Below are 17,705 nucleotides of genomic sequence, written 5' to 3'. Positions count from 1 at the left end.
CTCTTCATTCATGCTGATGGTCAAGTCTTCCAGAACATCCTGCAGCTGAGCTGAATTAGTGGAAGCTAATTATCCTGAGCCATTCTCAGTTCTTTCTCATCACATTGTTTCCATAAGAATTAGTAAATGAATTACCCATAGTTGGGAAGGTAGAAGAACCACATGAATGCGCAGATCATCACTCAGATAACCAGTTAAAGATAAGCAGTCTTTGTGGAGATAGGACAGATGAGTCAGGATAGAGCACCACTTTGCCAAATAAGGCATAAACTCTAGACTTCACATCTGGCCAGTAACATTCAATGTAAGTGGATAGAGAGGGTGACACTGCTGCTGTGCAAATGTCCTAGAAAGGTGCATGTGGTGGGGGTACTTCACACTTTAATGGAGAGTGTCCTGACTTCCTGAAGAGTTAGCAAGCCTACAAGATCATAAGAAAAGCAGATGGTTTATAACCCTCTAGACAAATACTGGGGAGAGATTAGAAAACTAATCCTTGCTCTTTGGAATAGAAGAATAGTCAATAGGACTTACAAAAAAGCTTGGTGTTATCTATGTAGAACACTAGGCTTTGGTAAATCCTGAAACAAACCTTGCCAAAATCTAAGCAACCAATCAAGCTGGCAGGGGGAGGGGGGGGAGAGAACAGGCTGAATAATACCGTGCCAAGACACAAGAGTCTGAGGTAACCTTCAAAACTGAAAGAGAAGTCTGGGAAAAATCCAAACCTTCTCTGTCAAATGAAGTGAGAAGACTCATTCCATAAGGCACAGAATGCTGAAGCCACTGCTCTGACAAACATTAGTTTCAGAAGCTTTAAAGGACCTTATGGCCATATGTTTGAAGGACTTTGAGAAAAGTTATGCTAAAATCACAAGAGGCTCAGGACCCTGTCTCAGGGGCCATTAGAAATATGGTAAACAGACCTAGCATAAGCATTTGAGTCATTTGGTGCAAGAAAACTGAATAGCCAATAGTATGAAAACAAAAAGCCAATATAGCAGCTAAATATATATTTTAAGGAGATGCTTGATATGCAGCCTGTAAAGCAAGACCCATCTACATGGTTGTACTCCTCAGTTTCTGTGCTTCCCCAGAGTATCAACTGTCTTATTACTGAACAAGCCTTGCCCTCAAAGGGCAAATCAGGACTGTTAGTTTGGTTAGGTCCAAAGAACTAAGATAGGGATACCTTCAGAGGGTGATAACCCCAACTAAGTACCATCAACAATGTGGCAAGAGATATTCATCACTTACAAGTGAGATACCTTTAGATGGAAAATCTGGGATAGGATCTACAGTATTTCCCCTTAGGCTACTTTCTCCCGTAGAGATATTGGAAACTGGCCATACAGGCCTAATAGTACAAGATGCAGAACTCCAGGATGCATGCGGAATACCAGGAACTTTTGAGGTGTTTGAACTAGACACTACAGCTATCATCTCACACACAAAAGAGAGACTCTGTTCAATGAGAGGAATGATGATGGTTGCCAAAGTATCAGGTCACTGACAGGAGGAGGTTGTTTAATCATGAGGCATTTGGGGAGATTGCTCTGTGCAAGTCCTTACAACCTCAGGGGGAGAACTATGTAATTCTGACTTCACATCATGGCACTAGCATTCTCATTCCCAGACACAGTTACTGGATGATAGTCAGGACTGGTGGCTGGGCTCCAGAGTAGAAAATGCAACTTTAGAATATGAAGCTGCTTCTTTGGGAGCTTATTATCCGCCTAGCTGGGCCTTTATTTGCATTTCTTGGACGCTGATATTGACAGTTAAAGCTGAAATTGCAGCTTTGAGTGGCTGCGTTAAACCTCTGTAGTTGGAAAGCTTAAGAGCTGAGACTGGTACCAACTTCAGTCTTGGCTGCCTTGACATTGATCAGTGCTTTAGGCCTAACTGCTGTTAAGGGCATACAAGCATCACCCAAACCAGAGAGGAACCTTCTGGACTTTGTGATCACTGCTGCAAGAGCCTGTTCCCAAACGGAAGCATGAAGGCAAAGGGATCTGTTCTGGCATCCCTGCAGAGTGAGATTTTAGCAACGGATATACAAATCCAGTGGACGTCTCTTGCCACAGCAAAATAAGCCCTTAGAGTGTTCATTAGTGGAGAAGCTCTTGTACTCATAATCGAGCATTTTATAAAAATAAGGCCATAGACCTCACTAAAACTAAAAATAATAGTTCACAAAGGAGGATTAAAAGGATTTTAATGATAAGAAAGCAATTTGTAGAGAGGGTTTTGTGTTGTCTTATGTTTTTAGAATATGAAGACTTAAAATGGAAGACATAAATGCACTCAGCAGTGCTCAAGTGAACTCAGAGAATGCTGCTTGGCCATAATTGTCAGGCTCAGCCCAAGAACAACGAAGAGTCAGTCCATTCAAACTCCAGTTGTTTATTTGCTCACACCGTACAGACAGAATCTTGCCAGACTAAAGCTATTCTACCTGACCTAAGGGGAAATAACCTGGGAGAGACTAGGGTGGGGCTGTCCTGAACCTCTTCATTTTCCCACCATCGCCCCCCAGACTGTACCTCTGCTTATCTCCTCCACCTCCTTGAAATGTGCTCCCTTCTTCCTGAGAACCAGCAGCACTGCCAAAATCCACCACAATAATAGAGGAATTTTAAATGGGATAGGACAGGGGCTCCCATAGACTCAACTCAGGTAGAGGACATTCAGGTGCCAAACCTTCTGTGTGATATGCAGGGACTAGCATTAGTACGTACCATTTTGCATTACAGCTAGCCAAAGTTAATTAAGGAAAGCCTTATTCACTGTATCTTGGCCTCAGTTTGCCGTATTATTGCCATGTTATTTGGAATAGGAAGTTGATTGTTAAAAAAACAAAACACTTTCTTTTCTCCTCTTTCAACTAGGAACAAATCATCAGCTTAGTCAATCAAATCTGTGGAAAAGTATCTGGCAAGAACGGCACCATTGAGATCTGTATCAGCAAGCCTACACCAAAAAGAGGGCCTCGCAAGAGAGCAACCCTTGACGTGCCATCATCAAGACTTTCATCCTCCAGTTCATCCAAAAGTGCTTCAAGCTAATCATGAAGATGCCAACACTCTCTCTCGTTTTGGTCAATTTTATATATATTTTTTGTAATTATATCATAGTTTGGAGTATTGCTGTAGATTACAAGCTGTCTTTGCACTAGCTCTACAGAAGATTTTCTTCTGGTTTTAGAGAACTAATTTTGATTTAGCATTAAACTGTTGAATTTTATTTTTATTTTATTTTATACTTAGGATAGTTCGATACAGCAGGATTTTTTTTTAACTGCTGTACACTCACTTTTTTGATAGCAGCAAGGGACTGATAAAATTTGTTTTTTGTCCCGCTGTCTGAAAACAAAAAGGCCTTTTCCTCCCTAGTAATTGTGAAAAGGCTTTTAAATCCCCCTTTTTCTTTTATTTTTCTGGGTAGGTTGAAGTTTGGTGTGTTTTATAATTTGTTCTCCAATCATGTCAGCAGATTTTTTTTCTATAGTGGAAAAAAAAGGGATAGGAGGCAAAACTTGAAAGAAATTGCTATACTTTTGGCTTGTATTCTGTAACAGGCAGGATAAGTTTTGTACCTTTTTAAATTGGAGAATACACACTTTTCTTTGAGAGGTTATGGCAGCTGAAGATGGACTTAGTTTTCTAATCATAGGCAAATGGGAGATTTGGAGAAAATGTTCTCTGTTACCAGCACTTCACTATGCATCTGTTCGAGGAGGAAATGAAAGAAAAAGACTGCCTGCCTTGAGGAGGCATGTGAGCGAAAACTGTGCCTGATTTCATTAGGAAATCCATTCTGGGTTGTTGTGGTTTTTTTGGTGCTGTTGTCTACTTTATCAAAAACCCTTCAATAGCATCCTTTAAAAATGATTGAAGCCATGCTTCTTGTCATAGACGTGCAATCTTTAACATTCCATTTTCATTCCACTGCTGTTTTTACCTTGTCACGGTCAGCATTAATTTTGTTTTGTTGTATGATCCCATTTAGAGCCACTAGCACGTTTGCCTATTTCTTTTGAATGTGAAAATGCATTTGCTCCCATCTTGTCTATTTTTTTCCTTTCATGTTGTAACAGAAAAAGTATCATAACTTTTGTACATAAGCCTGTAAATTGTTTTAAATACTTGAGCCTTTTCTTGGGAGGGTGGGGAAGGGTGGCAAAGAGACAAGATGAAGAAAAGCCTTACGTTTCCCTTTCTTCATCGGTTGGATTGGATGCTTACAGGGTTTTTCTTGTAACATTTATAAGTGCTGCTTACATCACTGAACAACAACAAAAATAATAATGGAGTAGTTGTTGCCCTTTCCTGGTTGTGTGTACAGTATGTGTGGAATAAAAAAGGGAAAATGTTTTCACAAACTCTTGTTTCATAATTGAATTCAACAAAACCGTAGAGCTACCCATATTGCACTGAGCTTGCCAGTGGTGAGTGACTGTCAGGAAAGTCTTATAAAATACATATTGTTGGTTGTTGCAGAAGACTGAATTGTTTTGGAATATTTAACAATAACACAGAGTCGAGTGTTTCCAATGTGGTTGTCCGGTTTTTATGGCCTTGCTGTGTACTTTTTCCTTCTTGACAGTAAACTTCTGACTATGGCTTACAGTTTGACATTTAATTTATTAGCGCTGCTCTGCTCTCTCCTTGTAAGGAAAGACTTCATGTTTATTGCCAGATTTTGTTTACTTTTCAGGTTTGTAATACAAGGTTTAATAAAAACACACTTTTTGGACACTTTGTCTGTCTTCTGAAAGCAGTAGATATCATATGATTTAAAGCTAGCTGTCTTATTTAGAACTGTTATCATGGGCTTAGAAAAGATGTAGTTTATGGAATAGAACTTCAGGTCATTTGTCGAGCCATATTACTGCAACAAAAGTGAAATAAATTCTTAAACTAATTTGCAGCCTAAAAGGATGGGTTTTGAAGAGTTTTGAAGAACTAAGCCAGTTTAGCTGAATTGTCTTTCCCTCAATTCCTTTCACCTTCCTTTGAGAAAGTATAATTCCTCAACAGTATATACAGTAGGTATTCGTCAGCAGCTGAATCAGTATTTTCTAAAATGAGTAGAAAAGGTAGAAAATAAAGCTACCAATGGTTTGGGAATGTTTCTGCCCAATCGTACAACAAGACCTTAGACATAATCTCAAATTAGAACATCTATCCTCCAAATGTTTACAGAAGGGGCAATGTAGAACCCGGGGTCCTCACAATATCACTACAACTACCGGTAATAGTGAATAATACTGAGGTCCAGCAAAACCTGGAGAACCAGTCTCATTCCTGTGCTAAAAGGTTGAAAGACGACAAATCTCTAATACAGAGGGGGCCATCTTCCAGCCAGTAAGGGCCATTGGGTATGGAGTGGTTGTGTGGTTTTCTTAAAACTTCGTATTTTTAATCATATGCTTAGCATGTATCTTCTTTTCACATCCTGCTGTGAATCCCTGGGAAATGGAGCTGCCACATAATTTCACTTACAGTGATATAATCTTAGTTGCGGGCCACATGAAATCCAACGGCCACCCACCCTTTCTCTAATAAAATCCAGACAGAACCATTTTTTGTCCATTGCTAATCCCGTCAACTGAGGCAGTTGCATTAAAAACAAAGAGAGAGGCTGTTCCAATTTTTTTCAACTACATACATAGAATAGCCAGTACTCTATACACATCCACTTTGACCATTTTTATAGAGAGAGCATACATGGGATTTTACCTTTCTAATGCTTTAATGTAAATATCCAATCAATCTCTCTTCTTCCGAATACTAGTCTATTCTCCATTGCTTGATAAACTGCCATGTTTTGATATTCAGTTCAGTCTTTTAGAAACAAAAATATACCGACTTGTCACAAAGGTTTAAAATGGTTTCTGAATTACATTTCTACTGAGGATTTTAAAATAAATCCATTCATAATTTGTCCTTTTGGGTAAGCATCAACACAGAAGGTATATTGTTCCAAAGGCAAGAGTTTATTGCTTAATGGATGTGCTTTCAGAATGTTTTTAATATAAAAAGTATTTTACATGACTGCATACGGTTCTCTCTCTGAAGATAAAACATAACAGACAAGCTCTGCCAATCATTTCTTTCCTCATTCACTCCAGTCTTAATTCCTACAGGGCACTGTGATAAGACTCAATCTGTTGGTTAATCACCTTCATCACTAGCATCAGAAGGGCTCTTCATTTCTGTATTCACAAGGGCAGTGTCCACTTGCACATCTTCCTCATCTGATTGGATCACAGGTGATTCTCCTTCACCAGCATCTTGGCTAGTAGAATCTGTCCAGAGTGCTTCTGAAGAGAACTTCTGACCCAGCTCTGACTGCATGGGAACCTGAAAACTGTTTTCACTTTGATGGGCGCTGGAGTCTGACCCTTCAAAAAAATTAAAGGGAAAGTCTTAAAATGATTCAAACTGAATTGCTGGTTATTATATCATGAATTTTTATCATAAGATCCAAACCATCTCTTCTTTTTATAAGGACAATTTAGAAAGTAAGATACACTGTATGATTTCATATAAACGATTGTAGAACAGCTGTATGGTTTCTTGGGGTGCAGTGAACAGGCATGCCTTACAATCTCTTCCTTTGTAAAATAGCCCAGAACAATCAATCTTAGATAAAGAGTTCCAGAGCAAATCTTTAAGGATGCAACTCTGTATCACTTTGCCTTAACTCTGCATTAAAATTAAAATCAATGCAGATTAAAATTAACTTATTTTAAATTTGGGCTCAGCAGGCGGAACTGACAATGTGACAGTTATTTGGGGCTCAGGCAGGTTTTTCCTGAAGCCCAGGAGCATTTTTCCGGAAAAAGGAACACACTTGGAATCACCCCATCTGTTCTCCAGATGGCTGCTTGCAGCCAGAAGATCGCAAACAGCATTCACACTCGACTGGTAAGAGCTAGCCGGGAGGCTGGGACACCACCATTTCCAAGCCACGCTGTAGCCTTAAAGGGACATTAAGACCAGCCACCCCATTTCTAAATCACCCAATTTATATATATTTTTAAAGTATGCGTACCCTAAGAGAGGCTTTCTACTGCAAGGAGAAGCGGGTTTTCTTGGTGCTTATTGTTATTTTTGGGAAGTTTTGGACTTTGTTTTTCCTCCAAATATTAAGGAGAATTGAGAGTAAATAACTGTCTCCCTGTTATTATTTCTGTACTAAATTTTGAAGATATTAGCTGTTTTGAACTTTCAGTTTTCTGCTTCTACTTTCCCTGGGGAACTGTTTATCTCACTTTTACTTGTGTAAACACATTCCGGAATTCTTTCATATCTTCAACTTTCGCTGGTTAGGCTCCTAGGGGGCGCCATAATCTACTGCATGAGACATGGAGGATTTCAAACAGACTTTCTCTGACTTCCACTGAGATTTTAAACAGATTCTTTCTGATTCCTACCAAGTTTTTATGCAAAGCATTCAAGATACTGTGGAAAATATGAGGTCTAAAATGTGTCATCCGGTTGGGGATGTCATGGATGAAACTGAAGAATTTAACAGTGACAGAAATGTCTCTTCTAAGAGTGAGATTGGGTCTTCTGTTGAAATGCTGGATGAAGATCAAATAGTTGAAGATATGAAAGGGAGAGATCAAGTTGCAAGCCATAAGTACAATTGATCTTCTGATGGAACGCCATGGAAAAGAAGGGGTTATTATGTATGGGAGGTCTCCTGAGTTTTGGAGGGGGGCAGATGGGCTGTTCCATTTTTTAAAGAAAAAAGCTCTGTGCGCATTGTGGGAATATGTAAATGTTCTGGTTTATTTTGAAGTGGTGTAAGGGTTTAAGAATATTTATCTGGATTGCTTTTAGGGTTTGTCTGATTTCATTTATCTTTAGCGATTTGTATTAAGATTATTAAAGTATAATAAAAATGTCTATTTGGATGGTTTTAGGTTTAATATGATTAAGATTATTAAAATTGTTGTATTATCAAGTACAATGGCAGACAATTTATATGTTTTTAGTTTGATCTTTATTGTAGTAGACAGGAATGTATAGAATAGTGGTAGGAAGGAAATAAATAAATGTCATCTTTGAGGGGGGAATTGATTAGGTGGTTTATATTTTTTTTCTTCTTTTAATATAAGGGGAGGGAGCAACTGTATTTAGTGATATTTATAATGTGCCAATGGAATGATTTATAGAAATAATGTGATTTTGGTTTAATATAGAGTAAGGGATTGATTATGGAAAATTTTTATATATCCTTGCTGTTAAAAGTCAGACGTCACCTCTTTTTGTAATTTTGAAAAAAAATTCTCATTTTTCTACACTCTTTTATTTTTTTTTTCTTTGTAGTTTTTTGTTTTACTGTAGCTTTTATCTTTGCTTGAAACTTAATAAAATTCTTTAAAAAAAAAAGATTTACAAATTTCCACCACTTTCAAATACTGTTCTGTCTTCTTTTTCTGACCTTACTGATTGTCTTGGGTAAGTAGACTGCAAATAAATGCAAGAAAATAAGGCATTGTAAGAACAGCTGGGGCTATCTTTCCTATCCTTTTTCACCTCTGATTTCCCTTTATTTAGCAAAGCTGCTTATCCATGGATTTTAAGATGAGACTCTTAGGAAAAAAAATGTATTTGCCTGCCCTTCCTGCGTGCTTTTTAAAATAAACATTCCAAGAAGTTTAGAGTCATATACTATATTGTGATATTTTATTTGGCATATATATCCTGGTATCCAGAGGAAAAGAAATCCCAAAGCCAAGAGGTATTTCTCTACAGCTGCAGTTTCTCCTTTGGTCTCTGAGTCAAGACAGGTTTTGAATCTTGCAGAGAGTACTGTCTGGGGCATCTTCAACCTTATAATAACTCTTTTGGTGGGAATCCTGCCCTCCGTATCAGACATAACTGGCATGTTCTCACTAAACGCTCACAGTTTCTGATGCAGCACATCCCTGAAAAGGAACCTTGACACCAAACAGGGCATGCAGATGGGCTGGCTGAATTCTTGGTGATTACTATTTGAGGAACTTGAGTTACAGGTACCTGAATTATGGCTATTCATTTTATGTGCTTTACAAGAGTACATGTTATAAATACGTAACTAGCACAATATCCTTTTAGAAATATTCAGGAAAAGCTAACAAGGCAAAAGAATGGGAGTAAAGATTGTAATGTTTTCCATTAACTAACTATTATCTTGTCCCAAATTGGTATTTCCTATTTTAAAAAAAGAATTGGTCATATATTATGGGATGTTATTTTTGCTAGTGAACCAGCTAAAGAATCTTCAAATATTTTAAAAATGATGAAAAGATAAGGAAGAAAGGACAGGCATAAATTCAGAGTTTTCACAAAGGAGGCCTCTGCCCAGGTCTTTGATGTCATTCTTCTATAGACCAACACCTCTATTGGTGTCCATTAGGCCCATATTCTAACTCCATCTTTCTAAAATTAGTGTAATCTAATTTCTTGAGGGAAATGTTCTAGTTCTCTACATGTATGCCAAAAGCAGCCTTGTCTGAGGAGTCCGAGCTCCATAGGATGGAGTTTGATTAGTGATATTCGCTTCTTGGTTAAAGCTAATTTTTTGCCTTGTGTGTTTGGCTCCCTTAACAATCCTTGATAAATATTAATGTTTACACAGACTTTGGATTTGCTGGGAAAGAAAAAGTGTTTCAGAGCTCAGCATACATTAGCACCCTTCAGCAACTCCTTAAACCAAATTGCAGTTTTTCCAGAATTGTGTTGCAACTATAAAGAGAATAAGAAAAGATGCAGCTGCTTCAGAAAGTGGCTAACAAGTACTATAGGAGAGCCCTGTCCACTCTAAAGCACATCCAGAGCTTTGCAGTCCTAATATGGTCTTTCCTCAGAGCTTTTTTTTATCAATGCAATATGAACAAGGAGGAGAGATTCTACAGCATTCTGATATAGAAATGCAAAATGATTTAAATCTATTTTTCAGTAGTCAGCTTGTTATCTTAGAATTGCCTGGATATCACAGAGCCTTCTTCTGAGTCTACTTTGATGACTATTATCCATCTTACTGGAAAACCAGTTTCATAAGATTCCTTACTAACTGACATATTCATGTGGATTGGATGCAGTTGTGTATCTTATAATATTATGACATGCAAACTTATTTAAACCTTTGAAACCAAACTTCCAGCTCTCCCAAAGAACTTTTATGTCTGCCTTCTACTATCAGACAGGTACTCAGTTATTACACACAATATAACCAAATTCTGTAGGAAATAGGAGGTAAAGCCAACATCATAAGACAGCAGGCTCTTTGTCTCACATAAAATTAGTTTATTTCTTTATAAAAGTGCAATTGGATGTGTGCGATTCTGATCTAGTTATGTTATTGTTACCGTTAATACTGTCTTCCTTTTTATCTGCCTTATTTTAATATTGCTAGTCTTTACTAGTGTCCAATTCATTCAGGTCCATGGTTTCCTATAATTTGTCCTAACATGCTGCCAGCAGAAAACGTACAACCATGGTGCTTTCTAGGCATAATGGGAGTGTCCTCTGACAGCATAAACGAAGCCCCATAAGTGAGCCTCCTCTAAGCAAGACTCTGAGTTCTAGTCCCTCCTTAGGCATGAAAGCTGGCTGGGTGACTTTGGGCCAGTCACTCTCTCTCAGCCTAACTCAACTCACAGGGTTGTTGTGGGGAAAACAGGAGGAAGGAGTAATAGGTATGTTCCCCGCCTTGAGTTATTTATAAAAATAATAAAGGCAGGATAAAAATTAATTAAATAAATAAATTTGATTCAAACAAGAAAAGAAATCCCTTGATTTAAAATTAATCTATCCCACCAGAAAGATTCAATTAGCCCTCCTGTGTTTGTTCATCTAATACAATGAAAAACAACTACCTCTCATAGCAGATAGCAAAGTATTGTCCTCTACTCCTGAATTAAGGAAGACATCTAAGGCTTCTTGATCAGACATATCCACAAGATCCATTTGTTCCAATGTGTCCACATTCACTTCCATAGAAGACATGCTCCCTATTGGCTCTGAAATAAAAAAATAAATCAGCAAATTTACCCATATTTGCTAATTTTTGGAATCCATGGTTGTAAAACTGAATTTTACCCCAATTTTTTCTGTTTTTTGAATTAGCAGTCTTTGATTTTTTAGGAAAGGTTGATAATTTCATTATTTATATCAGCACCTAAAATGATCAATCAGGACTTACATGAATTTCAGAAAAATAGTTTGCAGTAACAGTTTGATTTGAAACCTATTACGAAGAGATGAGATAGTTTCTTAACGTTTTCTATCGCAGAGACAAATCATTATTGTATCATTACAAGGAGATTATAGTTATCTGTCAAACTCCATGATCCAGTAATGGAAAGTTTCTGTGTCTCCCAGAATGTTCCCTGTCTTCTCCAAACACATTGATGGGGAGGCATTTCTGATGTTCTGTAAGTGAGCCAGACGTACAGAAAACCAACAACTCTCAGAAGAGTTGGATTAGACGTTGCAGGAAACAACAGAATATTCCAATGAGGTTTGCACGTTCCTGGTATCATTTCCCAATAAATAATAGAAGCACTGAGAAGCTTTTATATCAACTTGTTTTATGTTCCAGAAGTTTCAAGTCTACTATGACAATAAAGTTGCTGGAACTTCATCCAAAATTATGAAGGGGCTGAAACAGTTACCCTAGGAGAAAAAACAGTTTGGACTGGTATAGAAAGAAAAGGAGAAAAGGCAGTATGGACTGGTATAAAGGTTAAGTCTTGGATCAGGACTGGGTGACTTTAGGCCAGAAATAGAGATCCTCCAAGGCAGGACATAAATCTAAAATAAGGGGCACCTTAGGGAGTATGATGGCAAGACAAAGAATTATACATGCTGTTGAAAAGACCGGAAGTCTTTCTCGTGATCCAATGAAGCAGAACAAAGCAAAGTTCAGAGCAGATAAAGGAATATTTTTATACAGTATATCATTAAACTATGCAATTAATCAAGACAGGAAACAACAATGTCCATACAGTTCAACAGCTTCCATAAAAAAAGGCAACATAGTGCAAGTATCCAGTGTCTTGTTACAGCAGTTATTTGGAGGCATCAGAGACAATAACCATCTCCGTAACCGTTACAAAGGAACTTGAGTTAGAGCCCTGTGTGCTCACCTCCTGCTAATGGGCCTCTCCGTTAGGGACAAGCAGAATAGTTTCTACTCTTCTCTGTTTATTTGGTTCCTTTGGGGCATGGGAGATTTCTGATTAACCTCTTGATAAGAAACAAGATACAATCTACTATTCAGCAAGTCTCAGCTGTGCTTTCTGCCATCTAGCTCACTGATTTGCAAGAAAAAAGTTAAAGAGATATAAGCTGTCACTTCTCTGTTTACAGGTTGAAGCAACACAAAATGTATTAGCTCTTGCATCTATTCCCAGATGAACAACTTTCATAATTGCCATTCTATTCTTACAACTAGGACAAAGGTATAACACAGAACACCCTGTTATATTCCAATTACACTTAATACCAACTAGTCTCATTTTTTGAAAAGGAGAACCCTTGAGCATATCACTATCCATTTTGTGTAAGTATGGAAAATGTAAAAAGACTATAAAATCCAAAAGAGTGTAATGGCAGCTCTGTAAGTTTCCTCTGTGATTTCGATGGAGAGATATTTACCTGGAGGTTTAAACTGAAAGATTTCAATACTTGCCCCGTCTTTCAGCTATCTGCAGATAGCCTGTTGTTAGGTACTGTTCCATGTCCTGCTGGAATGCTTCTTCAAAGAATTTCTGCCGCTCCTTTAGCTTCATTTCCTGGGTATGCTCCATGTCCAGCACCTTCTGAACATGCTCTGCATCAAGTTCAGCTAGAATAGGGAAATAAAAAAACTTGATACATTGTCATTTCAGCACTTACAGAAGCATTTTATACACAACTGCATCTCAGTAAACTCATGAAATTAAAAATCAAAACTACTGTAAAGCAAAGAATTAGATCTCAAGTTTTGAAACAGCAATTTCTTAGGCATCCGAGACTAAATTCGGCTCTATTTAGCAGAATGATTCAATATCAAATGGGTTGGTGTCAGTCTTTTTAATACAGAATTGCACATTGCAGCATGCTATTCTCATACTGCATGCTTTGCAATGATTTATTTCCCCCAAAGAGTGAAATGAGTGTATTCAACTGATTTTGCCCCTTAAACTCTCCTTCTCAAAATACAAAGGTATCAAAAAAATCCACAAGTGCCAGTAGTATCCACTCTAGTGATATCATAATGTCACCAGCAATATCTCTTATAACCCTTAGACAAAGTGGGAAGTCATAAAGTAGCCCTTAGACTAAAAAAGTTGCCTGCTCCATTGTGAATGGGAGCCCTTATCAGCCAGGGACATCAACAGTCAGGATACAGCTTTGGTGTTTTCCTATTGTTCTATTTTCCTATTGTTCCATTTGCCTTTGTATTCTTCTACTTAGACCAAAATCCCAAAGCAAATGCTGACCTCTTCTTACAGAGAGTGGCAATTCTGTTTTAAAACAAAACAAAACAAAAGACCCACAGATGTCTAGATGTATCCCTAACACTATGTGGCAGTTTTTAACATTAATGATAATATCTGTTTCCCTTTCTTCCATAAACAGTAAAGCAACATATGGAGTTTATGTAACCTTTCTGAAACTTTTTTTTAATAAGAATTTTATTAGATTTCAGACAAAGATAAAAACTACAGAAAAACAAAAAGCCACAAAGAAAAAAAAAACTAAAGTGTGGAAACACAAGAGAAAAATTTTTTTAGAAGTTACAAAAAGGGGTGACGTCTGATTTTTCACGGAAACGATATACAACCATCTTCCACAATCAATCCCTTACTCTACATTAAACCAAAATCACATTATTTCTATAAATCATTCCACTGGCACAATATAAAAATCACTAAATACAATTGCTCCCTCCCCTTATGTTAAAAAAAGTATGTATGTATGTATGTATGTATGTATGTATGTTATATACACACACCCCGCTCCTAATCAACTTGCCCCAAGAATAACATTTATTTATTCCCTTCCTATTAATCTATCATTCCTGTCTACTATAATAAAGATCAGACTAAAAAAACATATAAATTGTCTGCCATTGTAATTAATATAACAATTATAATAATCATATTAAACACAAAATCAAACATTATTTCTTTTTTTATACCCTAATAATCTTAATCCAAATCCTTAAAGATAAATGAAATCAGCCAAACCCTAAAAGCAATCCAGATAAACATTCTTAAACCCTTACCCCACTTCAAAATAAACCAGAGCATTTACACATCTCCACAATGCACGCAGCTTTTTCAAAAAGAAATTGAACACTCCAACTGCCCCCCTCAAAAACTCTGAGTTCTCTTCAAAAAAACCTCCCATAAATAACCCCTTCTTTTCCACAGCACTCCATCAAAAAGTCAGTTTCACTTGTGGCTTGCAACTCGATCTCTCAAGTTTCTTCAACTCGACTGTCCAATCTTCATCCAGCATTTCAACAGAAGCCCCGATCTTACTGTTAGAAGAAACATTTCTATCGCTGTTAAATTCTTCAATTTCATCCATGACATCCCCAAACAGATGACACATTTTAAATTTCATGTTTTCCACAATATCCTGAATACCCTGCATAAGGGCTTGGCAGGAATCAGAAAGCATCTGTTTCAAGTTTCGATGGAAGTCAGAAAAAGTCTGATCAAAATCCTCAATGTCTCACACAGTAATTATGCAAATCCTAGGTACTTAACCAGCAAAAGTGGAAGATAATAGAAAAATTCTGGAATGTGTCTACACAAGTGAGAGTATGATAAGCAGACAATTCCCCAGGGAAAGTAAAAGCAGAAAGCTGAAAGTTCAAAACAGCAGATTCAACATGCAGGGAAATGCTAATATCTTTTAATTTAGTACAAAAATAGTAACAGGGAGACAGTTATTTACTCTCAACCCTCCTTAGTATTTGGATGGAAAGCAAAATCCAAAACTTTAATTTTTTTTAAATTAATCACAAAAATAATGATAAACACCAAGAAAACCGGTTTCTCCTTGCTGTAGAAAGCCTCTCTTAGTGTACACATACTGAAAAGAAAAATAAATTGAGTGATTTAGAAATGGGGTGGCCGCTCTTAGTGTCCCTTTAAGGCTACAGCACTGCTTGGGAAATGGTGACATCCCAGCCACCAAGCTAGCTCTTACCAGTCAAACGTGAATGCCGTTTGCAATCTTCTGGCTGCAAGCAGCTGTCCGGAGAATAGATGGGGTGATTCCAAGTGTTTTCCTTTTTCTGGAAAAACACTCCTGGGCTTCAGAAAAAACTTGCCTGAGCCCAAAAAAATTGCCGTGTTGTCAGTTCTGCCCACAGAGCCCACGGGCACAGCTGTTCAGACCGCCATGTCCCCACCGGAAGTCCTAACCTTTCTGAAACTCTTGACCCTCCCAGTTAGCCTTGTGCATTAAACCTTTAAATTGGTTAGAACTGAGAATCTTTATAAAGTGGCCAGGAAAGAAGGCTATGGTTCACTGTCAATCCTTCCTCATTCAGACCTATTGCCCTTCCTTAATTGAACTTGCATGTAATTTTAATGGTCCCAGAAAATGAGGTTCAATAGTTACAGAACAATAACTCTACTCTCAACTCAAATACAAAAACATTTAATCTCACAGAAAAAAAGCAAAAAGAATGTAAAATTGATACTGTACTCAAATTGTTTTTCACCAAAACTTTCTCATAAATATGGGTTAATGGCTGTGGGTTAAGGGTTCTTCCGTATCCGGGATATTGTCATCTTTGGTTCTAGATGGGGTTGCACTGCACCAAACAGACCAGGGAATAATCTGGGTGTCCTCCTGGACTCATGACTCCTGCTCAAAGAGCAGGTGGCAGCTGTGGCCAGGAGGGCCTTCGCACAGCTTCGTGTTCTGCACCAGTTATGCCCTTTCCTGGATCAGGAGGCCCTTCGAACGGTCACTCATGCCCTGGTTATCTCCCGTATTGACTACTGAAATGCGCTTTACATGGGGCTACCCTTGAAGAGTATCTGGAAGCTACGGCTGGTCCAGAATGTAGCCGTGCAGGCTATATTTGGCATTCCTAGAAGGGCGCACATAACACCTCTACTAAGCAAGCTGCATTGGGTGCCAGTTTGCTTCCAGGTCCAATTCAAGCTGTTGGTTATCACCTTTAAAGCCCTACAAGGCATAGGGCCAGTCTACCTGAGGGACCGCCTCTTCCCCGTTACATCAACCCGTCCCACCCGATCATGCAGAGAGGGCATGTTACGGACCCCGTCAGTAAGAGAATTCTGTCTGGCAGGGTGCAGGAGGCGGGCCTTCTCTGCAGTAGCTCCCTCCCTCTGGAACATCCTACCCCCAGAGGTGAGGTTAGCCCCTTCGCTCCTGGCCTTCTGGAGGAATTTGAAGACCTGGCTCTACCACCTGGCTTGGGGTGGGGAGGGGAACGGTCATGCCTGGGAATGGCTAGTGCCCTAGAGTGCTCATCCCAAGCATGGACTGAATTAGATCACTGCCATCTGGACTTCATTTTTATCTATATTTATTAGTTACTTGTAATTGTATTCTATATAGTGTATTTTTATATATTGTAATTATATTATATATCTATTGTTTTATTATTTTGTTGTAAACCTCCTGGTGGGAGGAGACAGGTGGTGACAAATTTGATAAATAAATAAAGTTTGTAACAAAAAGCACTACAGCACTAAGTTCCAGTATTACATCTCATTTATGACACAGCAGCAATTACTACAAAAGTATCTATCAACAACTGCAATATAACTTCTTAATTAATGTTGTATGCACCTATTTTACTTACCGATATAGTTACTGTCAAAATATTTTTTTCAGAGATCATTAGAATAACACTGAAATAAGCATTTAAGGATGTCAACATCCCAAATAGAAAATCTGTAAGAACAGCTGAAGGAAACTTAGTGTTCGAAATAAATTACAGGAAAGATTACAATGGAGCCAAGCAGAAATCTTATTACTTATTTTTTCATTTGACTGCCAGGAACAAAAAGTTACTAAAAATATGCTTGTAATTATGAACATAAAAAGCATCTAGTACATTATATGTATTTTTGCTTAGCCTGACAGTATCTAAAAAGGCCCTTATACTACTAGATAAATTGCAGTTAAGAGCAGGATTACTAGAGACATTTCCATGATTTCTGACTTCCGGTGGAGGAATGGCATCTTGAGCGGCATCTTGGCAACCTCCATGGTAGACCGGTCACCACAGGCTGATTTTTGGGCAGGCTGTTAAATTTGAGACTTGTAAGGAGAAAGCCCTGTTTGTAATACTGAGATATGTAAATGCCTTAGTTTATTTTGAAGTGGGATAATTGTTTGTGTTATTAGGATGGTCTTCTAAAGGTTTAGACAGATATTTTTGTTTTGGGGATAATGAATATATTTTGAGTAAAAGGATATTCACAAAGTTATTCCTTAAATATATAATGATAGTAAGATATAATGTTCATATAAATGCTTTGGTTAATTGCATAAATATGTTTATTAGGATGGCTTTTTAAGGGTCTTGATGGATGCTTTTGTTCTTTTTTGAATAATATTAATCAAATGTAGACAGGTAGAAAGGAGTAAAATTGTAGTAAAGAAGGATAATATTTGATTAGTTTATTATGTGAAAAATTATGCTGTAAAAGGTTT

The 17,705-nt window shown here is 37.8% G+C and overlaps 2 protein-coding genes across 2 annotated transcripts in view; one reads left to right on the top strand and one right to left on the bottom strand.

The window, feature by feature from the left end:
- The window catches only part of JARID2 (jumonji and AT-rich interaction domain containing 2), a 265,514-nt gene extending 260,756 nt beyond the window's left edge, over positions 1-4,758 (top strand). The window contains exon 18 of the mRNA XM_063298933.1: positions 2,892-4,758. Coding sequence (XP_063155003.1) covers positions 2,892-3,068 — 177 coding nt within the window. The 3' untranslated portion in view covers positions 3,069-4,758. The remainder of the gene's footprint in view (positions 1-2,891) is intronic.
- Positions 4,759-5,738: 980 nt separating this feature from the next.
- DTNBP1 (dystrobrevin binding protein 1) overlaps positions 5,739-17,705 on the bottom strand; it is a 71,610-nt gene continuing 59,643 nt past the window's right edge. Inside the window, exons 8-10 of the mRNA XM_063298932.1 lie at positions 12,697-12,852; positions 10,880-11,023; positions 5,739-6,409 (exon numbers count right to left, since the gene is read on the bottom strand). Of these exons, the coding sequence (XP_063155002.1) occupies positions 6,180-6,409; positions 10,880-11,023; positions 12,697-12,852 (530 nt within the window). The 3' untranslated portion in view covers positions 5,739-6,179. The remainder of the gene's footprint in view (positions 6,410-10,879; positions 11,024-12,696; positions 12,853-17,705) is intronic.

Source organism: Candoia aspera, chromosome 3 (assembly GCF_035149785.1).
Source record: "Candoia aspera isolate rCanAsp1 chromosome 3, rCanAsp1.hap2, whole genome shotgun sequence".
Taxonomy (NCBI): Eukaryota; Metazoa; Chordata; class Lepidosauria; order Squamata; family Boidae; genus Candoia; species Candoia aspera.
The sequence above is the reverse complement of the archived record's forward strand: the minus strand, read 5'-3'. Positions and strand labels throughout refer to the sequence as shown.